This window comes from Dryobates pubescens, chromosome 35 (genome assembly GCF_014839835.1).
Source record: "Dryobates pubescens isolate bDryPub1 chromosome 35, bDryPub1.pri, whole genome shotgun sequence".
NCBI lineage: Eukaryota > Metazoa > Chordata > Aves > Piciformes > Picidae > Dryobates > Dryobates pubescens.
In genome coordinates this window covers 1,567,181-1,588,114 of record NC_071646.1, presented here as the reverse complement: position 1 = coordinate 1,588,114, position 20,934 = coordinate 1,567,181, and the positions used below count along the sequence as shown (strand labels likewise).

Sequence of the window (20,934 nt, the reverse complement as noted above, 5' to 3'; positions counted from 1 at the left end):
TGAGGAAGGGAAGAAGGAAGGAAGGGAGTGAAGGAAAAAGAGAGGGAGGAAGGGAGGGAGGGAGAGAAGGAGGAAGGGAAGAATGGAAGGAGGAAGGGAGGGAGGGAAGGAGCAGGGAGGGAGGTGATGTGTTCAGTTTCCAGGACACCCAACGCTTGCTTTGCCATTGCCTTGCAGCCAACCCTGTATGGACACAGCTCTTGGGAGGCTGTTTTGTCATGATCCCAGCACAGGATGCCTCCAGCTACAAAGCCAGCAACAGGCAGAGAGGTGAGGGCTGGGACATGCCAGCCCTGCCAGCTCAGGCAGAGGGGTGAGGGCTGGGACATGCCAGCCCTGCCAGCTCAGGCAGGGAGGTGAGGGCTGGGACATGCCAGCCCTGCCAGCTCAGGCAGAGGGGTGAGGGCTGGGACATGCCAGCCCTGCCAGCTCAGGCAGAGCGGTGAGGGCTGGGACATGCCAGCCCTGCCAGCTCAGGCAGAGGGGTGAGGGCTGGGACATGCCAGCCCTGCCAGCTCAGGCAGAGGGGTGAGGGCTGGGACATGCCAGCCCTGCCAGCTCAGGCAGGGAGGTGAGGGCTGGGACATGCCAGCCCTGCCAGCTCAGGCAGAGGGGTGAGGGCTGGGACATGCCAGCCCTGCCAGCTCAGGCAGAGAGGTGAGGGCTGGGACATGCCAGCCCTGCCAGCTCAGGCAGAGGGGTGAGGGCTGGGACATGCCAGCCCTGCCAGCTCAGGCAGGGAGGTGAGGGCTGGGACATGCCAGCCCTGCCAGCTCAGGCAGAGGGGTGAGGGCTGGGACATGCCAGCCCTGCCAGCTCAGGCAGGACAGAGCCTGGATGCTGCACTTGGCATTGCCACTGGCTCCCCACCTCCAAGTCTTCTCCCCAGGGCTGGCTGCAGATTCGAATCATGCCATGGAAAAGAGCAGAAGGCAGTGGGGATGGGAAGGGGAGGGGTTGGTGAGGGGAGAGGATTTTCCCACAGCATCCAACTGCCACTTCTCATCTGGCTCCACCGAGAGCTGGTGACAGGGACAGGAAGGCTGAGCAGGAGCAGCAGCCGCAGCGGCTGGGGAGCTCCGAGGGCAGAGGCTGCGTCGCAGGCTGCTCGCTTCAAGCCTTCACCCGGAGGAATCCAGGGCTTGGCTGGAGCTCATGGTGCCCAGGGAGAGCTGGGGTGGGCTGGGGGTGTCTGCTTCCCCTTGGGGCATCGCTGCTGCCCTGGCTTTCCCCAGCCCAGGGACCCCAGGAGCGGTGGGGGTCTCTCCGTCCCGCTCGGGGTGCAGGGGCTGCCTGTCGCCCCCTGCCCAGCGGCACGCTGGGGGAAGTGCTGGGATCTGCTGGCTGAGGGGAGGGCAGGAGGGGGAGGGCAGGAGAGCCCAGGGCTCAGCTGCAGCCATTTATCTCCTGCAGCCAGGCTATTAGACAGATGACAGAGGGAGAGAGGCAGCCGGTGCAAGCACTGAGACCAAGGCTCCTTCCACAGGGTGATTTATCTCCTGGCTTCATCCAGCAAACTTGCTGATGAAAAGACTCTTCCCTTCTCTGTGCCTCATCAATTCTCATTCTCCTGCCTTCTCCTGCCTTCTTTAGGGCTTTTTCTGCCCCTCCTTCCCTTTCTTGGGGTTTCTGCTGCCTGCTCCTGCAGCCACACTCCCTCTCCCCAGCCCTGCTCACCCCTTCTCTCCTGCACCCCTCCTCTCACCTCCCTCTCCCCAGCCCTGCTCACCCCTTCTCTCCTGCACCCCTCCTCTCACCACCTTCTCCCCAGCCCTGCTCACCCCTTCTCTCCTGCACCCCTCCTCTCACCTCCCTCTCCCCAGCCCTGCTCACCCCTTCTCTCCTGCACCCCTCCTCTCACCTCCCTCTCCCCAGCCCTGCTCATCCCTTCTCTCCTGCACCCCTTCTGTCACTTCCTTCTCCCCAGCCCTGCTCATCCATCTCTCCTGCACCCCTCCTCTCCTCTCCCTCTTCTGGCCTCATTCTCTGATGGTCTCTTTGCCCCTTTCCTTCTCCTTTTCACCTCTGGTCCTCCTTTTCTTCACCAAAGAAGGTTTTTTCTTCCTCAGAAGGGTTCTCAGGGCCTGGCCCAGGCTGCTCAGGGCAGTGGTGGAGTCCCCATCCCTGGAGGGGTTGGGCTTGGAGGGGGGGAAAAGGCAAACTGGGGACGGTTTCCGTTTGCCAGTGCTGAGGGATGCTGCAGGAAATGTTTTTACCCCTCAGCTCCACACTTGGGGGTGAAAATAAAGCCTGAGGAGAGATGTCACCCAGCCCCTGGCTGTCACTGTGCCCCAGCCCACACCCAGGAAAGAGCCCAAAACAGCAGCTGGGAGCTGCTGGTGCTGGCAGGGAGTGGGGGGCTCATGGCCTTGCTGGAGCCCAGCCTGGCCGTGGAGAGGGTCCCAGCCCCCAGCAGACCTTCCAGCAAGCCACATCCCTGCTCCCCCTTGCTGCTCCCTTCCCTCTCTCTGGTTTCACAGAGGCTGCAACCTGCCTGTGCCTGCAAAGGCAGCAAATCAGCCTGTCTGGGAGAGGAGATGAGATCTGGGCTCCCTGGGAGACACCACTTAGCCTCCCAACCCCAGCCACGTCTCCAGCCTGATCTCTCTATTTGTTAGCCTCAAATCCCAGCCCTCTCAGCTCTGCTCTCGTTCTGCATCCTGAGCCTGAGGCTCTGGGGCAGGGCTTGGGTGCTGCTGGGAAGGTGGGGAGGGGGTTGGGTGGGAGCTGGGGGTGGGGGGTGTGTGAATCACAAGGGCAATTGACCCCAGGATCACAGAGTCCAGCATGGGGAGGGCTGTAAGGAACCTCTGGAGATCATCCAGGTCAACCTCCCTGCTCCAGCAGGGCACTCCCAGCAGCTTGCCCAGGGTGACAGCTCCCAGGCTGAGGGAGCTGAAGTTGATCAGCCTGGAGAAGAGGAGGCTGAGGGAGACCTCATTGCTCCCTGAGAGGAGGCTGGAGCCAGGTGGGGGTTGGACTCTCCTGCTTTAGTGTCAGGTGATGGAAGGAGAGGAACTGGCCTGAAGCTGTGCCAGGGGAGGGTCAGGTTGGAGATCAGGAAGAACTCCTTTGCTGCAAGAGTGGCCAGGGGCTGGCACAGGCTGCCCAGGGAGGTGGTGGAGTCCCCAGCCCTGGAGGTGTTCAAGAAAGTTGTGGCCATGGCACTTGGGGCCAGGGTTTGGTGGCCACGGAGGCGCTGGGGGCAGAGCTGGAGCTGCTCTTTGATGCCTTTCCCACCCCAAACAGTTCCATGAATGCTGCCCTGTGCTGGGCAAGACACAAACCCTGTGGAGGTTCCAGCCTGCAGCAGCACTGGGGAGGCTTCCCTGGTTTGAAGGAAGAAGAAGAGGAGGAGGAGAAGGGTTGGAAGCAAGGAGAGGGAAACAAGGGAAGCAAGGACACAAGAGGAGGATTGGAGGCCAAGTGCTTTAAGGAAATAAAAGGGGGGAGGGGGGAGAGGAGAGGGGAGGGGAGGAAACCCACAGCCAAAACCTCCATTCCTCCTCATTCTTCTTTCAAGGAGAGAAGGCTCTCAGGTGCTTTAGTGGCCAGAGAGATTGACAGCCCCAGCACTGGCTGTGCACTTACAGAGCAAGCTGTGGGGCCAGCAGAGGGCTGCAGAAATCAATGCAGCTTCCCTCTTTCTGTCCTGCTGCTCCTCCAGGAGCTGGTGTGAAAAGGCAATGCCCTCCCTGCGGGCAGAGAGGGAAATGTGTGGGATCAATTCTGGAGCCAGGCTTGGAGGAGCCAACGCTGAACAAACCTTGGCTGGAAGCTCTTTACGAGGAGAACAGAGGAGAACACAGAGCTGCTGGGAGAGAAGCTTCTTCTTTCCCCTCTCCGGCTGCTTTTTCATGTTCTTGGGGCTTGGGTTTGGTTTTTCTCCCTCCTGCTGTGGCAGAGCCTTTTAAGACTGGAGGAGCTTTGGGGCTTGGTTTGATTTGTGTCAGCTTAGGTCAGGAGAGCTGTGGCACATCAAAAACTTCCAGTGGGAAGGTGGTGGCTGGCTTCAGCCCCCCCCCCAAACCCCACAGCAGGATGGGGAGAGGGGCAGGGAGGTGCTGGAGGGGAGTCACACCCAAACCACTCACCAACCCCCCCCAGCAGTCCCATCCTCCTTAGGTGAGGCAAGGGGGTAAGGCAAGGGCTGCACCCAGTATGGAGGGGGTTAAGGAGCTTCTAAGGAGCCCAGTGAGGGTTTATTGCCCCCACCTTGGGCCAGTGCTTGAAAAGCAGCTGGGCTTGGGGGGTGAGCTGATCGTGGAGGGGAAATCACCAAGTCCAGCCATAACCTAGCATCTCCTCTACACAGCTCTCAGACCACAGCCCTCAGCTCCTCATCCAAGGGGCTTTTAAACACCCTTGGATATAAAACCCCTTTGGATATCTGTTTGGTTGTCCCAGTGGAGCCTTGGAGGCTTCCTCTTCCCCTCCCCTGCGTCTCTGGCTCTGCTGAGGGGAAAGCCTCTGGTCCGTGGGCTGCTGGTGGCCCTGGGCAGAGCACCTGTGGGGTGACCACACTGGAAGCCTCTGGGCTGGGAGGGCACAGGCAGTGCTGTGGGTGTAAAACACAGCCCCTGCAGGCTGGGCAGGGTGCTGGGGGTGGGTCCCACGCACGGGGCTTGGTCTCTCTGATGCTTCTTCGCCGCTTGCCTGAGGTCTGCTCTGACCCCGGTGGCTGTTTGGCCTCTTCCAGGAATGACCTCGAGGAGGAAGCCCACAGGATGCAGCCGAGTGCCAAAATGAATCACCTGGGGAGGAAGAGGAAGCAAGGCTCTGCCTGAAGGCGCCAGGCCCGGCCAGGGGGTGATGTGCCCTCGGGGACGGGGGCCCAGCAGGACGACCGGCAGCAGGGACTGAGCGGCGCCAGGAGCTCGCATGGAGCATCTCGTCCCCCGGCTGCCGTCCCCAGCCGGCTGCCCCCGCGGTCCCTGCTCCGGATGCGTCCTGTGAACCTCTGGCGCCCAGGAGGAAGCTGGTGCCACCAGCCCAAGATGAGACACTTCCAGCCCAGCTGGCTCCTGCTCTGCGTGGCAGCCGCCGCCGCCGCCGTCCCCATCGTGCCCTGGAAGGTCAAATGCCCTCCGCAGTGCTTCTGCCAGATCCGGCCCTGGTACAGCCCCCGCTCCGTCTACAGGGAGGCTGCCACCGTGGACTGCAATGACCTCTTCCTCTCTGCCGTGCCAGAAGACCTCCCAGAGGGGACCCAGACCCTGCTGCTGCAGAGCAACAACATCGGCAGGCTGGAGCAGAGCGAGCTGAGCGCCCTGCGCAACCTCTCCGAGCTGGACCTGTCGCAGAACAGCTTCTCCGACGTCTGGGACCTGGGGCTGAGGAGCCTGCCCCAGCTGCTCAGCCTGCACCTGGAGGAGAATCAGCTCTCCGAGCTGCCCGACGGCAGCTTCCCCGGGCTGGGCAGCCTGCAGGAGCTCTACCTGAACCACAACCGGCTGCGCCGCATCGCGCCCCGCGCCTTCGCCGGCCTGGGCAGCCTCCTGCGCCTCCACCTCAACTCCAACCTGCTGAGGACGGTGGACAGCCGCTGGTTCCAGATGCTGCCCAGCCTGGAGATCCTCATGATCGGGGGCAACAGGGTGGATGCCATCCTGGACATGAATTTCAGGCCCCTGTCGAACCTGAGGAGCTTGGTGCTGGCCGGGATGCACCTGCGGGAGATCTCTGCCTACGCGCTGGAGGGGCTGAGGAGCCTGGAGAGCCTCTCCTTCTACGACAACAAGCTGGTGGAGGTGCCCAAGCAGGCCCTGCAGCAGGTGCCCGGCCTCAAGTTCCTGGACCTGAACAAGAACCCCCTGCAGAGGGTGAAGCAGAGCGACTTCACCAACATGCTGCACCTGAAGGAGCTGGGGCTGAACAACATGGAGGAGCTGGTGTCCATCGACCAGTTCGCCCTGCTCAACCTGCCCGAGCTGACCAAGCTGGACGTGACCAACAACCCCAAGCTGTCCTTCATCCACCCCAACGCCTTCCACCGCCTGCCCCGGCTGGAAACCCTGATGCTCAACAACAACGCCCTAAGTGCCTTGCACGAGCAGACGGTGGAGGCCCTGCCCGGGCTGCAGGAGATCAGCATCCACGGCAACCCCATCCGCTGCGACTGCGTCCTGCGCTGGGTGGGGGGCGGCCGGCGCCGCGTCCGCTTCATCGAGCCGCAGTCCACCCTCTGCGCCGAGCCGCCCGACCTGCGGCGCAGGCACCTGCGGGAGGTGCCCTTCCGAGAGATGACCGACAGCTGCCTGCCCCTCATCTCCGCCAGCAGCTTCCCCTCCCGCCTGGAGGTGGCGGACGGGGAGGACGTCGCCCTGCACTGCCGGGCGCTGGCCGAGCCCCAGCCGGAGATCTACTGGGTGAGCCCCGCCGGGGAGAAGCTGCTGCCCGACGCCGGGGAGGGCTCCTACAAGGTGCACCCCGAGGGGACGCTGGAGATCCGCGGGGCGTCCGCCGCCCAGGCCGGGCTCTACACCTGCGTGGCTCACAACCTCCTGGGGGCGGACACCAAGAGCGTCAGCCTGAGGGTCAACCACTCCTTCCCCCTGGGCCGGGCCGGCCTGGAGCTGGCGGTGGTGGACGCCCAGCCCTACCGCCTCCTGCTGGCTTGGAAGCCGCAGCTCAACGCCGTCTCCTCCAACCTCACCTGGTCCAGCTTCTCGCTCGGCTCCGCCTCGGGGGCCGCCGGCGTGGCCAGGCTGCCCTCGGGGACCCACACGTACAACGTCACCAGGCTGCACCCCGGCACGGAGTACTGGGCCTGCCTGCACGTAGCCTTTGCAGACTTGCAGACCGAGGTGGTTTGCACCAGCGCCAGGACTAAAGAGGCTGCCCCCCGCTCCCGGCTCCTGGAGGGCAGGCAGAGCCTCCTGGCCGCCCTGGGCCTCTGCCTCCTGCTCCTGGCTGCCGGCCTCGGGGCTCGCCGCGGCCTCGGGGCCGAGCCCAGGAGGGAGCTGCTGGGGGCTGCCACAGCCCTGAGGGTGATCTACCCACCCCTCACCCAGCCCTGGGCTCGGGGACAGCCTGGGGGGCAGCTCCTGGCCGTGGAGGTGCAAGCAGCGCCCCCAGACTGCTGAGGGGGGAGGGGGGAGCTGAGCGTGGAGTGGGCTGTGGGGGGTGTGGAGTGGGGTGGGGGTGGGGGTGGGGAGGGAGAAACTATTTTTTACCAAATACAAAACAAAACAAAAAGCAAAAACCCCCAACCCTCAGCTCCACAAACTGAACACACACAGGAAGAGAAGGAATGGGATGGACTTGGCCAAGAGGCGAAGAGCTGTGGCAGATGGAGAGGAGCAGAGCTGGCCATGGGGCTTGAGGAGCCTCCTTCATGGTCCTGGCAGGGCCTGGATCCCTGGGCAGGGTCTGGATCCCTGGGCAGGGTCAGGATCCCTGGGCTGGGTCAGGATCCCTGGGCTGGGTCAGGATCCCTGGGCTGGGTCTGGATCCCTGGGCTGGGTCAGGATCCCTGGGCTGGGTCAGGATCCCTGGGCAGGGTCTGGATCCCTGGGCTGGGTCTGGATCCCTGGGCTGGGTCTGGATCCCTGGGCAGGGTCAGGATCCCTGGGCAGGGTCAGGGTCCCTGGGCTGGGTCAGGATCCCTGGGCTGGGTCAGGATCCCTGGGCATGGCTCCCACAGAAGCAGCCCCTGGGCAGCCCAGGCAAGGGGCACAATGCCCTGGGTGGTCCAAGAGCCATATAAAGCAGATCACCCCTTCCCCACCTCCCCCTGGCACCATCAGACTCCCCCCTCCCCTCCCCCAGCAGTGTCACCTCCTGTGCTGGACACTCCCTGGCTTGGAAATACAAAGGAAAACAAAACCTTTCCCTCTTGGTTCTTTTTTGGGGGTGTTTTGGGGTTTTTTTTGTTTCTTTTGAGCACTCAATCAGCCCCAAACCCACCCCCCCCCTCCCCCCCTCCCCCTGCACCTTCCTCCTGCCCCATTGTTTGCTGACTGCTGTTGGCTGGAGGGAAGCAGAGGGGGAAGGTTAAAATTGGGTTAAAAGAAGAAGAAATTGGTTTAAAATTGGGTAAAGAATGGAAATGTTGAAGTCCCCTCAGGGGCATCCCCGTGGGGCTGCCTGCCTGCCTGCCTGCCTGCTCCTGGGGCTGGTTGGATCCTGGAGGCTGCAGAGGTCATCCCCAGGCTGTCTTGCAAAGGAAAAAGCAAAGAAACAAAGAGAGGATGAATGGAAGGCAGGGAGGAAGGTCTGGGATTTGTACTGGGAAAAAAGACAGGAAAAAGACAAAAGGGGGGGGAAAAGAGGAGGAAAAAGGGGGAGGAAAAAAAAGAAGGGGGGGGGAAGAGGAGGGGGAAAAAGGAGGAGGGAAAAACAGGAGGGGGAAAAAGGAGGAGGTAAAAACAGGAGGGATAAAGGAGGGGAAAAACAGGAGGGGAAAAATCAGGAGGGGAAAAGAGGGAAAAAGTAGGAGGGGAAAAAGGATGAGGGGGAAATCAGGAGGGGAAAAGAAGGGGGGGGAAAGGGGGAAAAATCAGGAGGGGAAAAGAGGGAAAAAGTAGGAGGAGAAAAAGGAGGAGGGGGAAATCAGGAGGGAAAAAATCAGGAGGGGAAAAATCAGGAGGGGAAAAAGGAAGGAAAAATATCAGGAGAGGAAAAGAGGGAAAAAACAGGAGGGGAGAAAAGGAGGGGAAAAACAGGAGGGGAAAGGGGGGAAAGAGGGGAAAAGGAGGAGAGGAAAAAGGAGGGGGAAAAAGGAGGGGGAAAAAGGAGGGGGAAAAAGGAGGGGGAAAAAGGAGGGGGAAAAAGGAGGGGGAAAAAGGAGGGGGAAAAAGGAGGGGGAAAAAGGAGGGGGAAAAAGGAGGGGGAAAAAGGAGGGGAAAAAAGGAGGGGAAAAAAGGAGGGGAAAAAAGGAGGGGAAAAAAGGAGGGGAAAAAAGGAGGGGAAAAAAGGAGGGGAAAAAAGGAGGGGGAGGAAAAGGAGAGGGAAAAGAGGAGGGGAAAAATCAGGAGGGAAAAAAGGAGAAGGGGAAAAAATGAGGAGGGGAAAAAAGGAGGAGGGAAAAAAAAGGAGGAGGGGGAAAAGGAGGGGGGAGGAAAGGAGGTTCCCCACAGGATAAGCTCCATGCTCAGCCAGGCACACAGAAGTGCTGCTGTGCCTTTGCTGGGTGATGGTTGTGGAGGGGAATGGCTCTCCCTGGGCCCTGTTCCATGCACCATCACCACTCCAGCATGTGTTCAGACCCTGGAGAGAGCTCCAGGGGCCCTGCGCACAAGCTGAAAGTGAAAGCAGAAGCTGAAAGCCAAAGGAAGGCTTCAACACTTCGCTGAATTAGAGTCATGATCCCCTCTGAGCGCTGGGCTTGGAGCCCTGGCCCTGCCCTGGTGTCTGCAGCCCTGATCCTGCCCTGGTGTCTGCAGCCCTGGCACTGCCCTGGTGTCTGCAGCCCTGGCCCTGCCCTGGTGTCTGCAGCCCTGATCCTGCTCTGGTGTCTGCAGCCCTGGCCCTGCCCTGGTGTCTGCAGCCCTGGCACTGCCCTGGTGTCTGCAGCCCTGGCCCTGCCCTGGTGCCTGCAGCCCTGGCCCTGCCCTGGTGTCTGCAGCCCTGGTCCTGCCCTGGTGTCTGCAGCCCTGATCCTGCCCTGGTGTCTGCAGCCCTGGCCCTGCCCTGGTGTCTGCAGCCCTGGTCCTGCTCTGGTGTCTGCAGCCCTGGCACTGCCCTGGTGTCTGCAGCCCTGGTCCTGCTCTGGTGTCTGCAGCCCTGATCCTGCTCTGGTGTCTGCAGCCCTGATCCTGCCCTGGTGTCTGCAGCCCTGGTCCTGCCCTGGTGTCTGCAGCCCTGGCCCTGCCCTGGTGTCTGCAGCCCTGGTCCTGCCCTGGTGTCTGCAGCCCTGATCCTGCCCTGGTGTCTGCAGCCCTGGCCCTGCCCTGGTGTCTGCAGCCCTGGCACTGCCCTGGTGTCTGCAGCCCTGGTCCTGCCCTGGTGTCTGCAGCCCTGATCCTGCCCTGGTGTCTGCAGCCCTGGCCCTGCCCTGGTGTCTGCAGCCCTGGCACTGCCCTGGTGTCTGCAGCCCTGGCACTGCCCTGGTGTCTGCAGCCCTGGTCCTGCTCTGGTGTCTGCAGCCCTGATCCTGCTCTGGTGTCTGCAGCCCTGATCCTGCCCTGGTGTCTGCAGCCCTGGTCCTGCCCTGGTGTCTGCAGCCCTGGCCCTGCCCTGGTGTCTGCAGCCCTGGTCCTGCCCTGGTGTCTGCAGCCCTGGCCCTGCCCTGGTGTCTGCAGCCCTGATCCTGCCCTGGTGTCTGCAGCCCTGGCACTGCCCTGGTGTCTGCAGCCCTGGTCCTCTGCCTTCTGTCCAGAGGGGGAACTGGAAGGCAAAATCTGTTCCCCATGGTTTGGTTAATTTGGAGTGGAAATAGCTGCTGAGAACTCATTTCCCCACCCCCCCCCACCCCCATGCAAACACCTCCCTGGTTCAATGCTGCTCATCCCAAGGCCATGCACAGGCTGAGCCCCAGCCAGCCAGGTACCACCTGCACCTTCCCACCCCCCACCCCGTGCCCCCTGCAAAAGAGAAACCTCCAGCAGCTGCCACCAGAGCAAGGACCAAGGCCCTTAAGGGCTGGAAAGCTGCAGGTGTAGAGGCAAAAGCTGCTTTGATGCCTGCTGTTGTGGCTGCTGCCTCCAGGCTGGGCTGGGAGGTGAGGGTTCAGCTGCTGCCTGAGCTGCCTGCTCACATCTCCAGGGGATGCTGGCAAAGCAGAGATTGAAATGCAAGACAGAGCCAATTAATTTGATTGCCTCTGAAAGCAGAGGGCTCTGAGGAGCTCAGTGTGGGGCATCCAGGGAGGCAGCAGCACTGCAGGACTTGTTGCCTCAGCACCCAGCATCCCCAGGGCTCCCCCCGAGGCTTGGTGGCTAAATCCCCCCCACGACCCCCCCCCCAAACAGGAGCTTTGTCCTCTCTGTCTTGCCCTGAGGACATCAGCTGGGAGCAGTGCAGGTGCCTCACCCCCACTGCTGCTCTTCACTCTCAGAGCAGTGAGCAGCTTGGCCTGGGCAGGAGTGCTCCAGGAGCCATTCCCTCTGCCCCAGCCTGGCCATGGAGCTGGGGCAGCTGTGGGCAGCTCCTCCCCAGCACTGCCCCCTGGCACCCAGGGCTGTAAGGTCCCAGCACAGAGTGGTTTTGGTTGCCCTTTAGGAGCACCCAGCCCAACCATTCTCCAGCTATGCCAAGGCTGGGGCCAAACCCTGGCCCTCAGCACCACATCTCTGCAGCTTTTCAACACCTCCAGGGCTGGGGATTCAGTCACCCTCCCTGGGCAGCCTGGGCCAGGCTTGGAGAACCCTTTCAGGGAAGAAATTTCTTCTAATGTCCAACCTAAGCCTCCCCTGGCACCACCTGGGGCCATTTCCTCTCATCCTCTCACTTGTTCCTTGGGAGAAGAGCCCAACCCCCACCTGGCTCCAGCCTCCTCTCAGAGCTGCAGAGAGCAAGGAGGTCTCTCCTGAGCCTCCTCCTCTCCAGGCTGAACACCCCCAGCTCCCTCAGCTGCTCTCCAGACCCTTCCCAAGCTTGGTTGCCCTTCTCTGGACCTGCTCCAGGCCCTCAGTGTCCTTGGAGTGAGAGGAACTACAGCAGCTGCAGATTTTGCAGGGCTTGTGATAGGGGCTTGCAGCTCAACCCTGCCTGGGGGCTGGATTCTGCCCCTGGGGACTGGATTCTGCCCCTGGGGAGGGTCTGCTGGGTTTATTTTGGGGGTGCCATGAACTGAGGATGGGGTACAGCAAAATCTGATTGCATCTCCAGCTCCCTTTGAGGGGGAGCAGAGCCTGGGTGCTGAGGCAGACAGAGAGGATGTGGAAGGGACCAGAGCTGCTCCAGAAAGGGGGAAAGGAGACTCTGCCCCAGGATGCTCTGGACTAGAAGGGTCTCTAATCTGCCCCCCAAAGGCATGGCAAGAAGCAGGGCAACTCAAATGGGAGGCAGGAGGTGGTTTGAGTGCTTGAAGCATCAGAGCTCATTAAGCACTGAAGCAGCTTCAGCAGCAGCAGGAGGCAGGGAGCAGCAGCAGGCAGGGAGCAGCAGCAGGCAGGGAGCAGCAGCAGCAGGCAGGGAGCAGCAGCAGGCAGGGAGCAGCAGCAGCAGGCAGGGAGCAGCAGCAGGCAGGGAGCAGCAGCAGCAGGCAGGGAGCAGCAGCAGCAGGCAGGGAGCAGCAGGCAGGGAGCAGCAGCAGGCAGGGAGCAGCAGGCAGGGAGCAGCAGCAGGCAGGGAGCAGCAGCAGCAGGGAGCAGCAGGCAGGGAGCAGCAGCAGCAGGGAGCAGCAGGAGGCAGGGAGCAGCAGGCAGGGAGCAGCAGGCAGGGAGCAGCAGCAGCAGGCAGGGAGCAGCAGCAGGAGGCAGGGAGCAGCAGCAGGCAGGGAGCAGCAGCAGGCAGGGAGCAGCAGGAGGCAGGGAGCAGCAGCAGGCAGGGAGCAGCAGCAGGCAGGGAGCAGCAGGCAGGGAGCAGCAGCAGCAGGGAGCAGCAGGCAGGGAGCAGCAGCAGCAGGGAGCAGCAGGAGGCAGGGAGCAGCAGGCAGGGAGCAGCAGCAGCAGGCAGGGAGCAGCAGCAGGCAGGGAGCAGCCTTCACTTCTGAGCACCAGGCAGGGCTGCAGCTCTCCAAGAGCTGCTCTTGGCAAGAGGCTCCCAAATGCCTCAAGGCCATGAGACTGTCAGCAGCACCTGGGCAGCCCTCCTGGCTGCTTCCAGCTGAGCTCAGGGGTGCTGGGGGCAGGAGGGGAGCTTGGTGGGGCAGGGGCAGTGAGCAGGGGGTGGCCTCCATCACCTCCCAGTCTTCCCTCTCCAAGCATCTGGGATGTCAAGGGCTGGGCAAAGCTTCTCCATCAGGCCTCACCCCCAGGCACTGGCTCCTGCCCCAGCAACCACTCTCCTGGGGCTGTTCAGCAAGTTTCAGTTCTCCTCTTTTTTGGGGGATGATTATTATTGCCTTGACCTGGAGGGGAGCAGCAAAACTTCTCCTCTCTGCTTCACCTGCCCTCTCCCCCTCCTCCTCCCCCTCCTCCTCCTCCTCTTTCTCAGTGCAAGCAGCATTGTGGATCTCATATGCAACTGAGCTTCTCCTGACAAAGCCAGCTGAGAACATTGTGTGCCAGGCTCTATTTTAAGCACCTAATAAACCTGATTCTTGGAGTGGCTCCACCACTGTGTCCCTTCTTTCCCCCAGAGCCCTTGCACCCACCCAGGGCCCCCACCCTGCAGCTGTCCCCCGTCCCCAGCACCCACCAGAGGGCTGCCTGCCCTCCTCCCTGCCTGCACCTAAGGTTGTCAGGCTCTGGGAGGAGCATGGCAGGAAGGGATTGATGAGTTTATGGTAGAGAATCAAAGCAAAGCTCTCCTCCTCCTCCTCCTGCTCTCTGCAGCACCTCCTCTGGGATGATGGATATTGAAGCACCCAACCTCCCTGGGCAGTGCCAGCCCTGCCATCCATATGCATGATGCCAGCAGGATGGAGGAGCTGCAGCTCTCCAGGCCTTGAGGGAACTCTCCCCTGTCGAGCTCCAGGGGAAGCAGCTCAGCTCCTAAATGCTTCAGCACTGCTCCCTCTCCCTCCTTTGCCACTCATTTACCAGTGGGGAAACTGAGGCAGGGAACCACTTCAGTGGTTCATGGTCTTCAGTGCCTTCCAAGCACGGCTGTGGGTCAGGAGATCAAAGCTACTTTGCCCTTTCCATCTCAGAGTCAGCAAAGAAAGGAGGTTGAAGCCAAGGCAGGAGCCAGGGAGGAGCAATGATTGCAGCTCATTTACTTCCCCCCTTGCCTTTCCCTGCCTCTGGGAGCTGCAGCAGCTCCTGCCCCCAGCCCGAGCAGCCCGGCTGGCCCCAGGCAAGGAATTCAGCTGCCTTCAAGTGGGCAGTTGAGGCTAAAAGCAGGCTGATGGGAAGCAGCAGGGCAGGAGAAGTGGCACAAGGTCAGTGTGGAGCGTTCTGTGGCTAGGAAAGCTCTGACCACTGCCTGCTCTCACAGCTCTGCCTGGCTGCTTGCAGCTCTTCCTTTCCCTCTCTGCTGGGCAGCGTCTGGGGGAGCTCAGCTCTCTTCCCAGCCTTGGTTCCCCTTCCCCTGCCTGGCCAAGCCATCTGCAGGGCTGTTCTTGACTTGGGCAGTTGGAAGAGGACCAGGTTGGACAGGACCTTGAGCAGCCTGGGCCGGTGGGAGGTGTCCCTGCCCGTGGCAGGGCCTTGGAGCTGGCTGCTCTCGAAGGTCCCTTCCAGCCCAACCCATCCCACAGCTCTATGGACTGCTGTGCAGCTCCTGCCTGCTGCTTTGGCTCCCTCTTCATGGCCCTGCCTGCTCCCCTCTCACCTTTCCCCCTCCAGTTTTGAGGTCACAGCCTGAGGTCCCCTGATGAAGTCTCCAGCCAGCATGGAAGAGCTCCCTGGAGGGAGCCAGCAGGAAAAAGTTCATCACTCCTGAAGAGCTCAGGCTTTGCTCCCAGGGCAGGCAGGCTGCTGGGAGCATGGATTACCCTCTGCAACCCTCCCAGGAAAACACTGAGCTTCCAAAAGTTGCTTTGATTATAAATGCTCCAGCAGGGTGCTGGGAGAAGCCTCCTTTCCACTCCTCCTGCAGCCAGCTGCCCCAAGGCTGGGCACCACCTCTGCCTGCCCCTCTCTCTCTCACAGCCCAGAGCTGGGGTGGGGAGCGCTGCCCAGCAGCAGAGCTGTCCCCAAGCCCCTTCCAAAGCTCCCCCAGCACCAAGGGGGAGCTGGAAACCCCTTCCTGAACCCCACACCGACTCATGCTGCTCCTCAGAGCCTGCTGCTTTCAGGCTCAGCCCCCCAGGGGTGAAGCCAGGCTGGGTGCTGCTGTGGCTTACAGCTCCTTGCTGCTGTGGCTTACAGCTCCTTGCTGCTGTGGCTTACAGCTCCTTGCTGCTGTCTTCTGCTGAACTGTGCTAGGGAAGCACTTGAGCCAGGGCCCCCCCTCCTCGGTGGCCTTGCAGAAGTGCTGCTACCCACCTGCTAAATCTTTGATGGAGAGGAGAAGGGAAGTGGGAGGCTCTCCAGTAAATATTTCATTTGGGTGCAGTAATTACACAAACAAGGTTAGGGGGGAGGGGAGGAGAGGGAGAAGATGGGGAGATGGAGCTGGCACCTATGGAACATTAAACCCAGACAAAGTCACTGAGGGGATGAATAAAACATCCCCTGCAGCAAGGGCAGGAGGCAGCTCCTTCCCTCCCCCCCCTGCAGGCAGCTGAGCACAGCTGAGGGGAATGCAGCTGGCACTGCCTCTCTGCCCTGGCATCACCCAGGGCTGAGCCTGGGACCCTGCAGAGGGGATGGGCAAGGCAGAAAGCAATGGGAGGCTGCAGAAGGTTGGCAGCTGAGGGAGCAGCTCAGCACCACGCAGGGGGAAAGCCTCTGGTACAGCCTGGGGGAGCTGGGCCCAGAGAACCCCAGTGGCTGGGAAAGGAACTTGAAAGCTCATCGAGTCCCACAGGAGAAGGCTCCAGGGAGACCTCAGAGCAGCCTTCCAGCACCTGAAGGAGCTGCAGGAGAGCTGGGGAGGGGCTCTTGACAAGGGCTGGGAGTGCCAGGATGAGGGAGAATGGATTTGAGGTGGAAGAAGAGATTGAGACTGGAGATGAGGAAGAGATTCTTCCCAGCGAGGGAGGGGAGAGCCTGGCACAGGCTGCCCAGGGAGGCTGTGGCTGTTCCCTCCCTGGAGGTGCTCAGGGCCAGGCTGGATGAGGCCCTGAGCAGCCTGGGCTGGTGGGAGGTGTCCCTGCCCATGGCAGGGGGTTGGAACTGGATGAGCTTTGAGGTCCTTTCCAACCCAACCATTCTGTGGTTCCCTGACTGAGAAGCTGCCCTGGGGGGGACAGAGCCAGCAGTGAGCCACAGAGAAGCTGCCCTGAGGTCTCTCTCCTCTTCCCTGGCACAGAAGCTCCATGGCAGTGCTTCTGCCCTTGGATTTTCAGCTAGGGAGGCACTGGTTGGGGCTTCTTCCCATCACTGTAAGGCCTGGCTCCATGTTTGCTTTCTAGGAATGAGCAGAACCTCCAAATCAGCCAACAAGGCCCCGAGGGAAGGAGGAGAGCCCAGGGCTGAGGAGAGTTCTGCTTGCTCCCAGCAGAGAGCAAAGCAGGCAGAGCAGGAGGGGCTGCCTGGCAGTGGGGGCTGCCCTCCTCTCTGCTGCTGGCAAGCAGGGAGAACATCACAGCAGCTTGCTGAGGCATCCTGCCTGCTGGGACTGAGCTACTGAGGGGAACAAGGTCTGCACAGCACCCCCCAAAGAGCTGCAGCTTGTGAAGCTGTGCCCACGCTCACAGCTAGCTGCAGACATGGCCCTGCCCCAGATCCTGCTGCTGAACCATCCCCCCCTGCCCTGCCCCATCCCCCCCTGCCCTGCCCCTGCAGGCTGGGGCTGGACTGGGTGAGCCCCAGGGGTCCCTTCCCACCCCTGCAGGCTGGGGCTGGACTGGGTGAGCCCCAGGGGTCCCTTCCCACCCCTGCAGGCTGGGGCTGGACTGGCTGAGCCCCAGGGGTCCCTTCCCACCCCAGCAGGCTGGGGCTGGACTGGGTGAGCCCCAGGGGTCCCTTCCCACCCCTGCAGGCTGGGATCCTGGGACAGAAGGTGGTTGGACATCCTGGGAACCTGATGGCAAGAGGAGTGGGGAAGCAGCTTCAAAGCAGCCAGAGCCAGGCTGGGGCAGGAGGTGAAGCTGCAAACACAAACCCTGGGGGGCTGCAGGCTCCATTCCCAACTGCAAGGCAGACTCCTCCTGGGAGGGGAGAGGGGAAGCAGGCAGATCTCAGGCTGCTGAAGTGGTCAGAAGCCCTTCCTGAAAGGCTCTCCCCTGAAACCCAACCCAAATGAAAGGACCAAGCTGGGAGGGGGGTCAGAGAAGATGCTGAGTTTAATTCACTTCAGGGGCAGGGGGCACAGTGGGGTCCATCACCCCCTGGGCTCCTTACCTTGGGGGTTCAAGTAGTGCAAACACACAGAGGCTGCCTGGCAAACAGCCTCCTGGCTCGGTGCTGCAGTGGCTGTGGGGGCTGGGGGGGTGGAAATCCATCTGGGAAGAAGATGCTGCAGGGAAGGAGGCTGGGGAGGAAGAGCCAGCAGGAAATTGCTCTTCCCAGAACAGCAAAGCCTTTGCTCTTGGCTAGAGGTACAACAGCTTCTCGCTTGCCTCCCAAGGATCTTCTCAGACCTCTCCCCACAGGCTTAAGCTCAGCTCAGCTGGGGTGGTCTGGAAGGAGACAGAGCCCCTGGGAGGGGGATGGCCCCACAGCAAGTGCCTGCTGGCAGGGCAAAGCAGCCCAGAGAGCAGAGCTGCAGGCACAGGAAGGGGCTCAGAGCAAGCTGTGGGAGCCAGCCTGTGGCAGGAGCTGCAAAGGAGCAAGGAAAACCCCAGGCAGTGTGGGCTGCCAGCCAGGGCAGAGACATCACCGCCTGAAGGTCGTTTGTGCTTCTGCAGCTGTGCCAAAGGCATCCCCTGGAACCCTCCCCTCAGCTGTGGGGCCTGCCCCCCACAGACCACCCTCCCAGCACCTCCCTTGCAAGCATCCTGGCCCTGCCTGCTGGGGGCCCCAGGGCGTGCTCAGGATCCAGGGAGCTCCTTGCCCAGCCCAGGGACAGATGCAGAGCAGTGCCCAGGTTCCTCCTGGCATCACCTTCCCACTGGGATCTTCCAAAGGAGCCTGCACTGAGGGGCAGGAACCTGCCTGGGACCAAGGGAAGGAGATGGCTGGGGCCAAGGGAAGGAGATGGCTGGGACCAAGGGAAGGAATCTACCTGGGACCAAGGGAAGGAGATGGCTGGGACCAAGGGAAGGAATCTACCTGGGACCAAGGGAAGGAATCTACCTGGGACCAAGGGAAGGAGCTAGCTGGGACCAAGGGAAGGAGCTAGCTGGGACCAAGGGAAGGAGCTAGCTGGGGACCAAGGGAAGGAGCTAGCTGGGACCAAGGGAAGGAGCTAGCTGGGGACCAAGGGAAGGAGCTAGCTGGGACCAAGGGAAGGAGCTGGCTGGGACCAAGGGAAGGAGCTAGCTGGCACCAAGGGAAGGAGCTGGCTGGGACCAAGGGAAGGAGCTAGCTGGGACCAAGGGAAGGAGCTGGCTGGGACCAAGGGAAGGAATCTAGCTGGGACCAAGGGAAGGAGATGGCTGGGAACAAGGGAAGGAATCTACCTGGGACCAAGGGAAGGAATCTACCTGGGACCAAGGGAAGGAATCTACCTGGGACCAAGGGAAGGAATCTACCTGGGACCAAGGGAAGGAGATGGCTGGGACCAAGGGAAGGAGATGGCTGGGGACCAAGGGAAGGAGCTGGCTGGGACCAAGGGAAGGAGCTAGCTGGGACCAAGGGAAGGAGCTAGCTGGGGACCAAGGGAAGGAGCTAGCTGGGGACCAAGGGAAGGAGCTAGCTGGGGACCAAGGGAAGGAGCTAGCTGGGGACCAAGGGAAGGAGCTAGCTGGGGACCAAGGGAAGGAGCTAGCTGGGGACCAAGGGAAGGAGCTAGCTGGGGACCAAGGGAAGGAGCTAGCTGGGGCCAAGGGAAGGAGCTAGCTGGGGACCAAGGGAAGGAGCTAGCTGGGGCCAAGGGAAGGAGCTAGCTGGGGACCAAGGGAAGGAGCTAGCTGGGGCCAAGGGAAGGAGCTAGCTGGGGACCAAGGGAAGGAGCTGGCTGGGACCAAGGGAAGGAGATGGCTGGCAGGACCTTCCTCCTGTGATTCCAGGCAGGAAAGCTGCTGGGTCTTAGCATGACTAAAGTGCATCAACAGCAACTGAGCAGCCCTTGAGTCAAGGCAGCAGGAAGTCAGCTTCTCCATGGGGATTGACCCCCATGGACTTTACATAGTGCACCAAAAATCCCCCCAGCCACCCCCCAGCATCACTCTGCTCTCCTCCAAGGCTTTTCAATTGCAACTGTACACAACAGCCAACCACAGGAGTCTCAGACCAACAACCACAGTCCCAGGGGAAGCACAGAGTGGAGCTGGCTTCAGGCAGTGACAGGCAGGGACTGGGCAGCAGCTCCTGGGGGATCCCTGCAGAGGAACCCCCAGCTGGGACCTGGCTGGGACCCCCTGCAAGGACCTCCTGCTGCAAGCCTCTGACCTGCTGAGGCTGAAGCAGCACAAGGAGAGTGGAGAGCAAGGGGGAAGCAGCCCAGGGAAGCACCAAGGCAGGAGCTGCACCTTCTCTGCTCCCCTTGTGGTCAGCTCTGCTTCCTAGAGGAGGGAGGGGACTCCAGAGGGGCTGCCAGAGCAGGGTTTGCTCTGCACTGTGCTGAGGGCCCACAGGCAGCAGGGGTGAAGGCTCTGCAGCCACCACTGTGTGCTGCAGGCTCTCCCCCAAGCCCTGCAGAAGGGGAAGGCTGAGGAAGATCTGAACACACTCCAGGCAAGGATCTCAGAGCAGGGCCTCAGGATCCCAGCAGGATCCCAGCAGGATCCCAGCCCTTGGAGACAGCAAATTGTAGCTGAGTTGGAAGAGCAAGCACGGCCCAGCTCTGCAGGCCAAGCTAACTGCTGGGGGACCTGCAGCTGACTCACAGGGAAGAGCAAATCAGTGGAGGAAATGGAAACTAAACCAACAGCAAGCAGAGGCCACAGATGAATCAGCAGCAATCAGGGCTTCAGAGGAATGGTCCTTCCCCACCCCCCAAATCCTGCCTTTAAAGCCACTTCACACACTGAAGTGTGAAGCATCTCCTGCCTGGCCTGGCTTGATGAGATGAGGCAGGGAGGAGCTGTGAGAACATCCCCAAAGATGCACAGGAGCTGCTCTGCCTTAATGCAGCTGCTGAGCTGAGCTGAGCTGAGCTGAGCTGGGGCTGGGCAGGCTCCAGCAAGGCTGTGCAAGGCAGCAGGGGGAGAGAAAAAAGGAACCACCAGAAAGGTAAAGCTCCAACAGCTAACAAAGTGCAAGACCCAAAGCTCCAACCACCAGGGGTGGGACTCTGCTCCTCTGCCATCTGCTCTGGGACCCCAGCCAGCCACAGAGGAACAGGCTGGCAGGACTTGATGTCAGCTCTGGGAGCCAGAAGAGCTTCACCTCAGTTAACAAACCCACACTGAACAACAACAACCACAACCCCTCCCCAGAAACCAGACAGCATCTCAGTGCCCTCAGCAGAGCTGATCCTGGGCTTCCCCACATGGCCAACATCTTCCCTCCCACCCAGCCTCCCTGCCAGCCCTCCTCTCTCTTCCCTCAGGATGCAGAATTCCTCCCTCAGAAGGCACTGCCCAGGGGTCTGACCGGCTGGAGAGCAGCACTCCAGCAGCCCAAGTCTCTCCAAGAGGAGTCTGCTTCCAGGAGCAGTTGTGAGACCCCTGCTGACAGCACTGAGCTGCAAGCAGAAGGCTTAGAGAGTGTCAGAGCTGGAGCAAGAGAGAGCAAAGTGCTGATCACTCCCTGCTCGCTCCAGGCTTCTGCTTTCAAAGGTCATCCACCAGTGGAGGCAGAGGGCTCCTGGGGGGCCCAGGGCAGAGGGCTCCTGGGGGGCCCAGGGCAGAGGGCTCCTGAGGGGCCCAGGGCAGAGGGCTCCTGGGGGGCCCAGGGCAGAGGGCTCCTGGGGGCCAGGGCAGAGGGCTCCTGGGGGGCCCAGGGCAGAGGGCTCCTCGGGGGGCCAGGGCAGAGGGCTCCTGGGGGGCCAGGGCAGAGGGCTCCTGGGGGGCCAGGGCAGAGGGCTCCTCAGGGGCCAGGGCAGAGGGCTCCTGGGGGCCCAGGGCAGAGGGCTCCTGGGGGGCCCAGGGCAGAGGGCTCCTGGGGGCCAGGGCAGAGGGCTCCTCAGGGGCCAGGGCAGAGGGCTCCTGGGGGGGCCCAGGGCAGAGGGCTCCTGGGGGGGCCCAGGGCAGAGGGCTCCTGGGGGCCAGGGCAGAGGGCTCCTGAGGGGCCCAGGGCAGAGGGCTCCTGGGGGGCCCAGGGCAGAGGGCTCCTGGGGGGCCCAGGGCAG

General features: G+C 61.8%; 1 protein-coding gene across 1 annotated transcript in view; it reads left to right on the top strand.

The window, feature by feature from the left end:
- The window catches only part of LRRN2 (leucine rich repeat neuronal 2), a 30,856-nt gene extending 23,771 nt beyond the window's left edge, over window positions 1–7,085 (top strand). The window contains exon 2 of the mRNA XM_054176537.1: window positions 4,700–7,085. Coding sequence (XP_054032512.1) covers window positions 4,944–7,085 — 2,142 coding nt within the window. The 5' untranslated portion in view covers window positions 4,700–4,943. The remainder of the gene's footprint in view (window positions 1–4,699) is intronic.
- The last annotated feature ends 13,849 nt before the right edge of the window (window positions 7,086–20,934 follow it).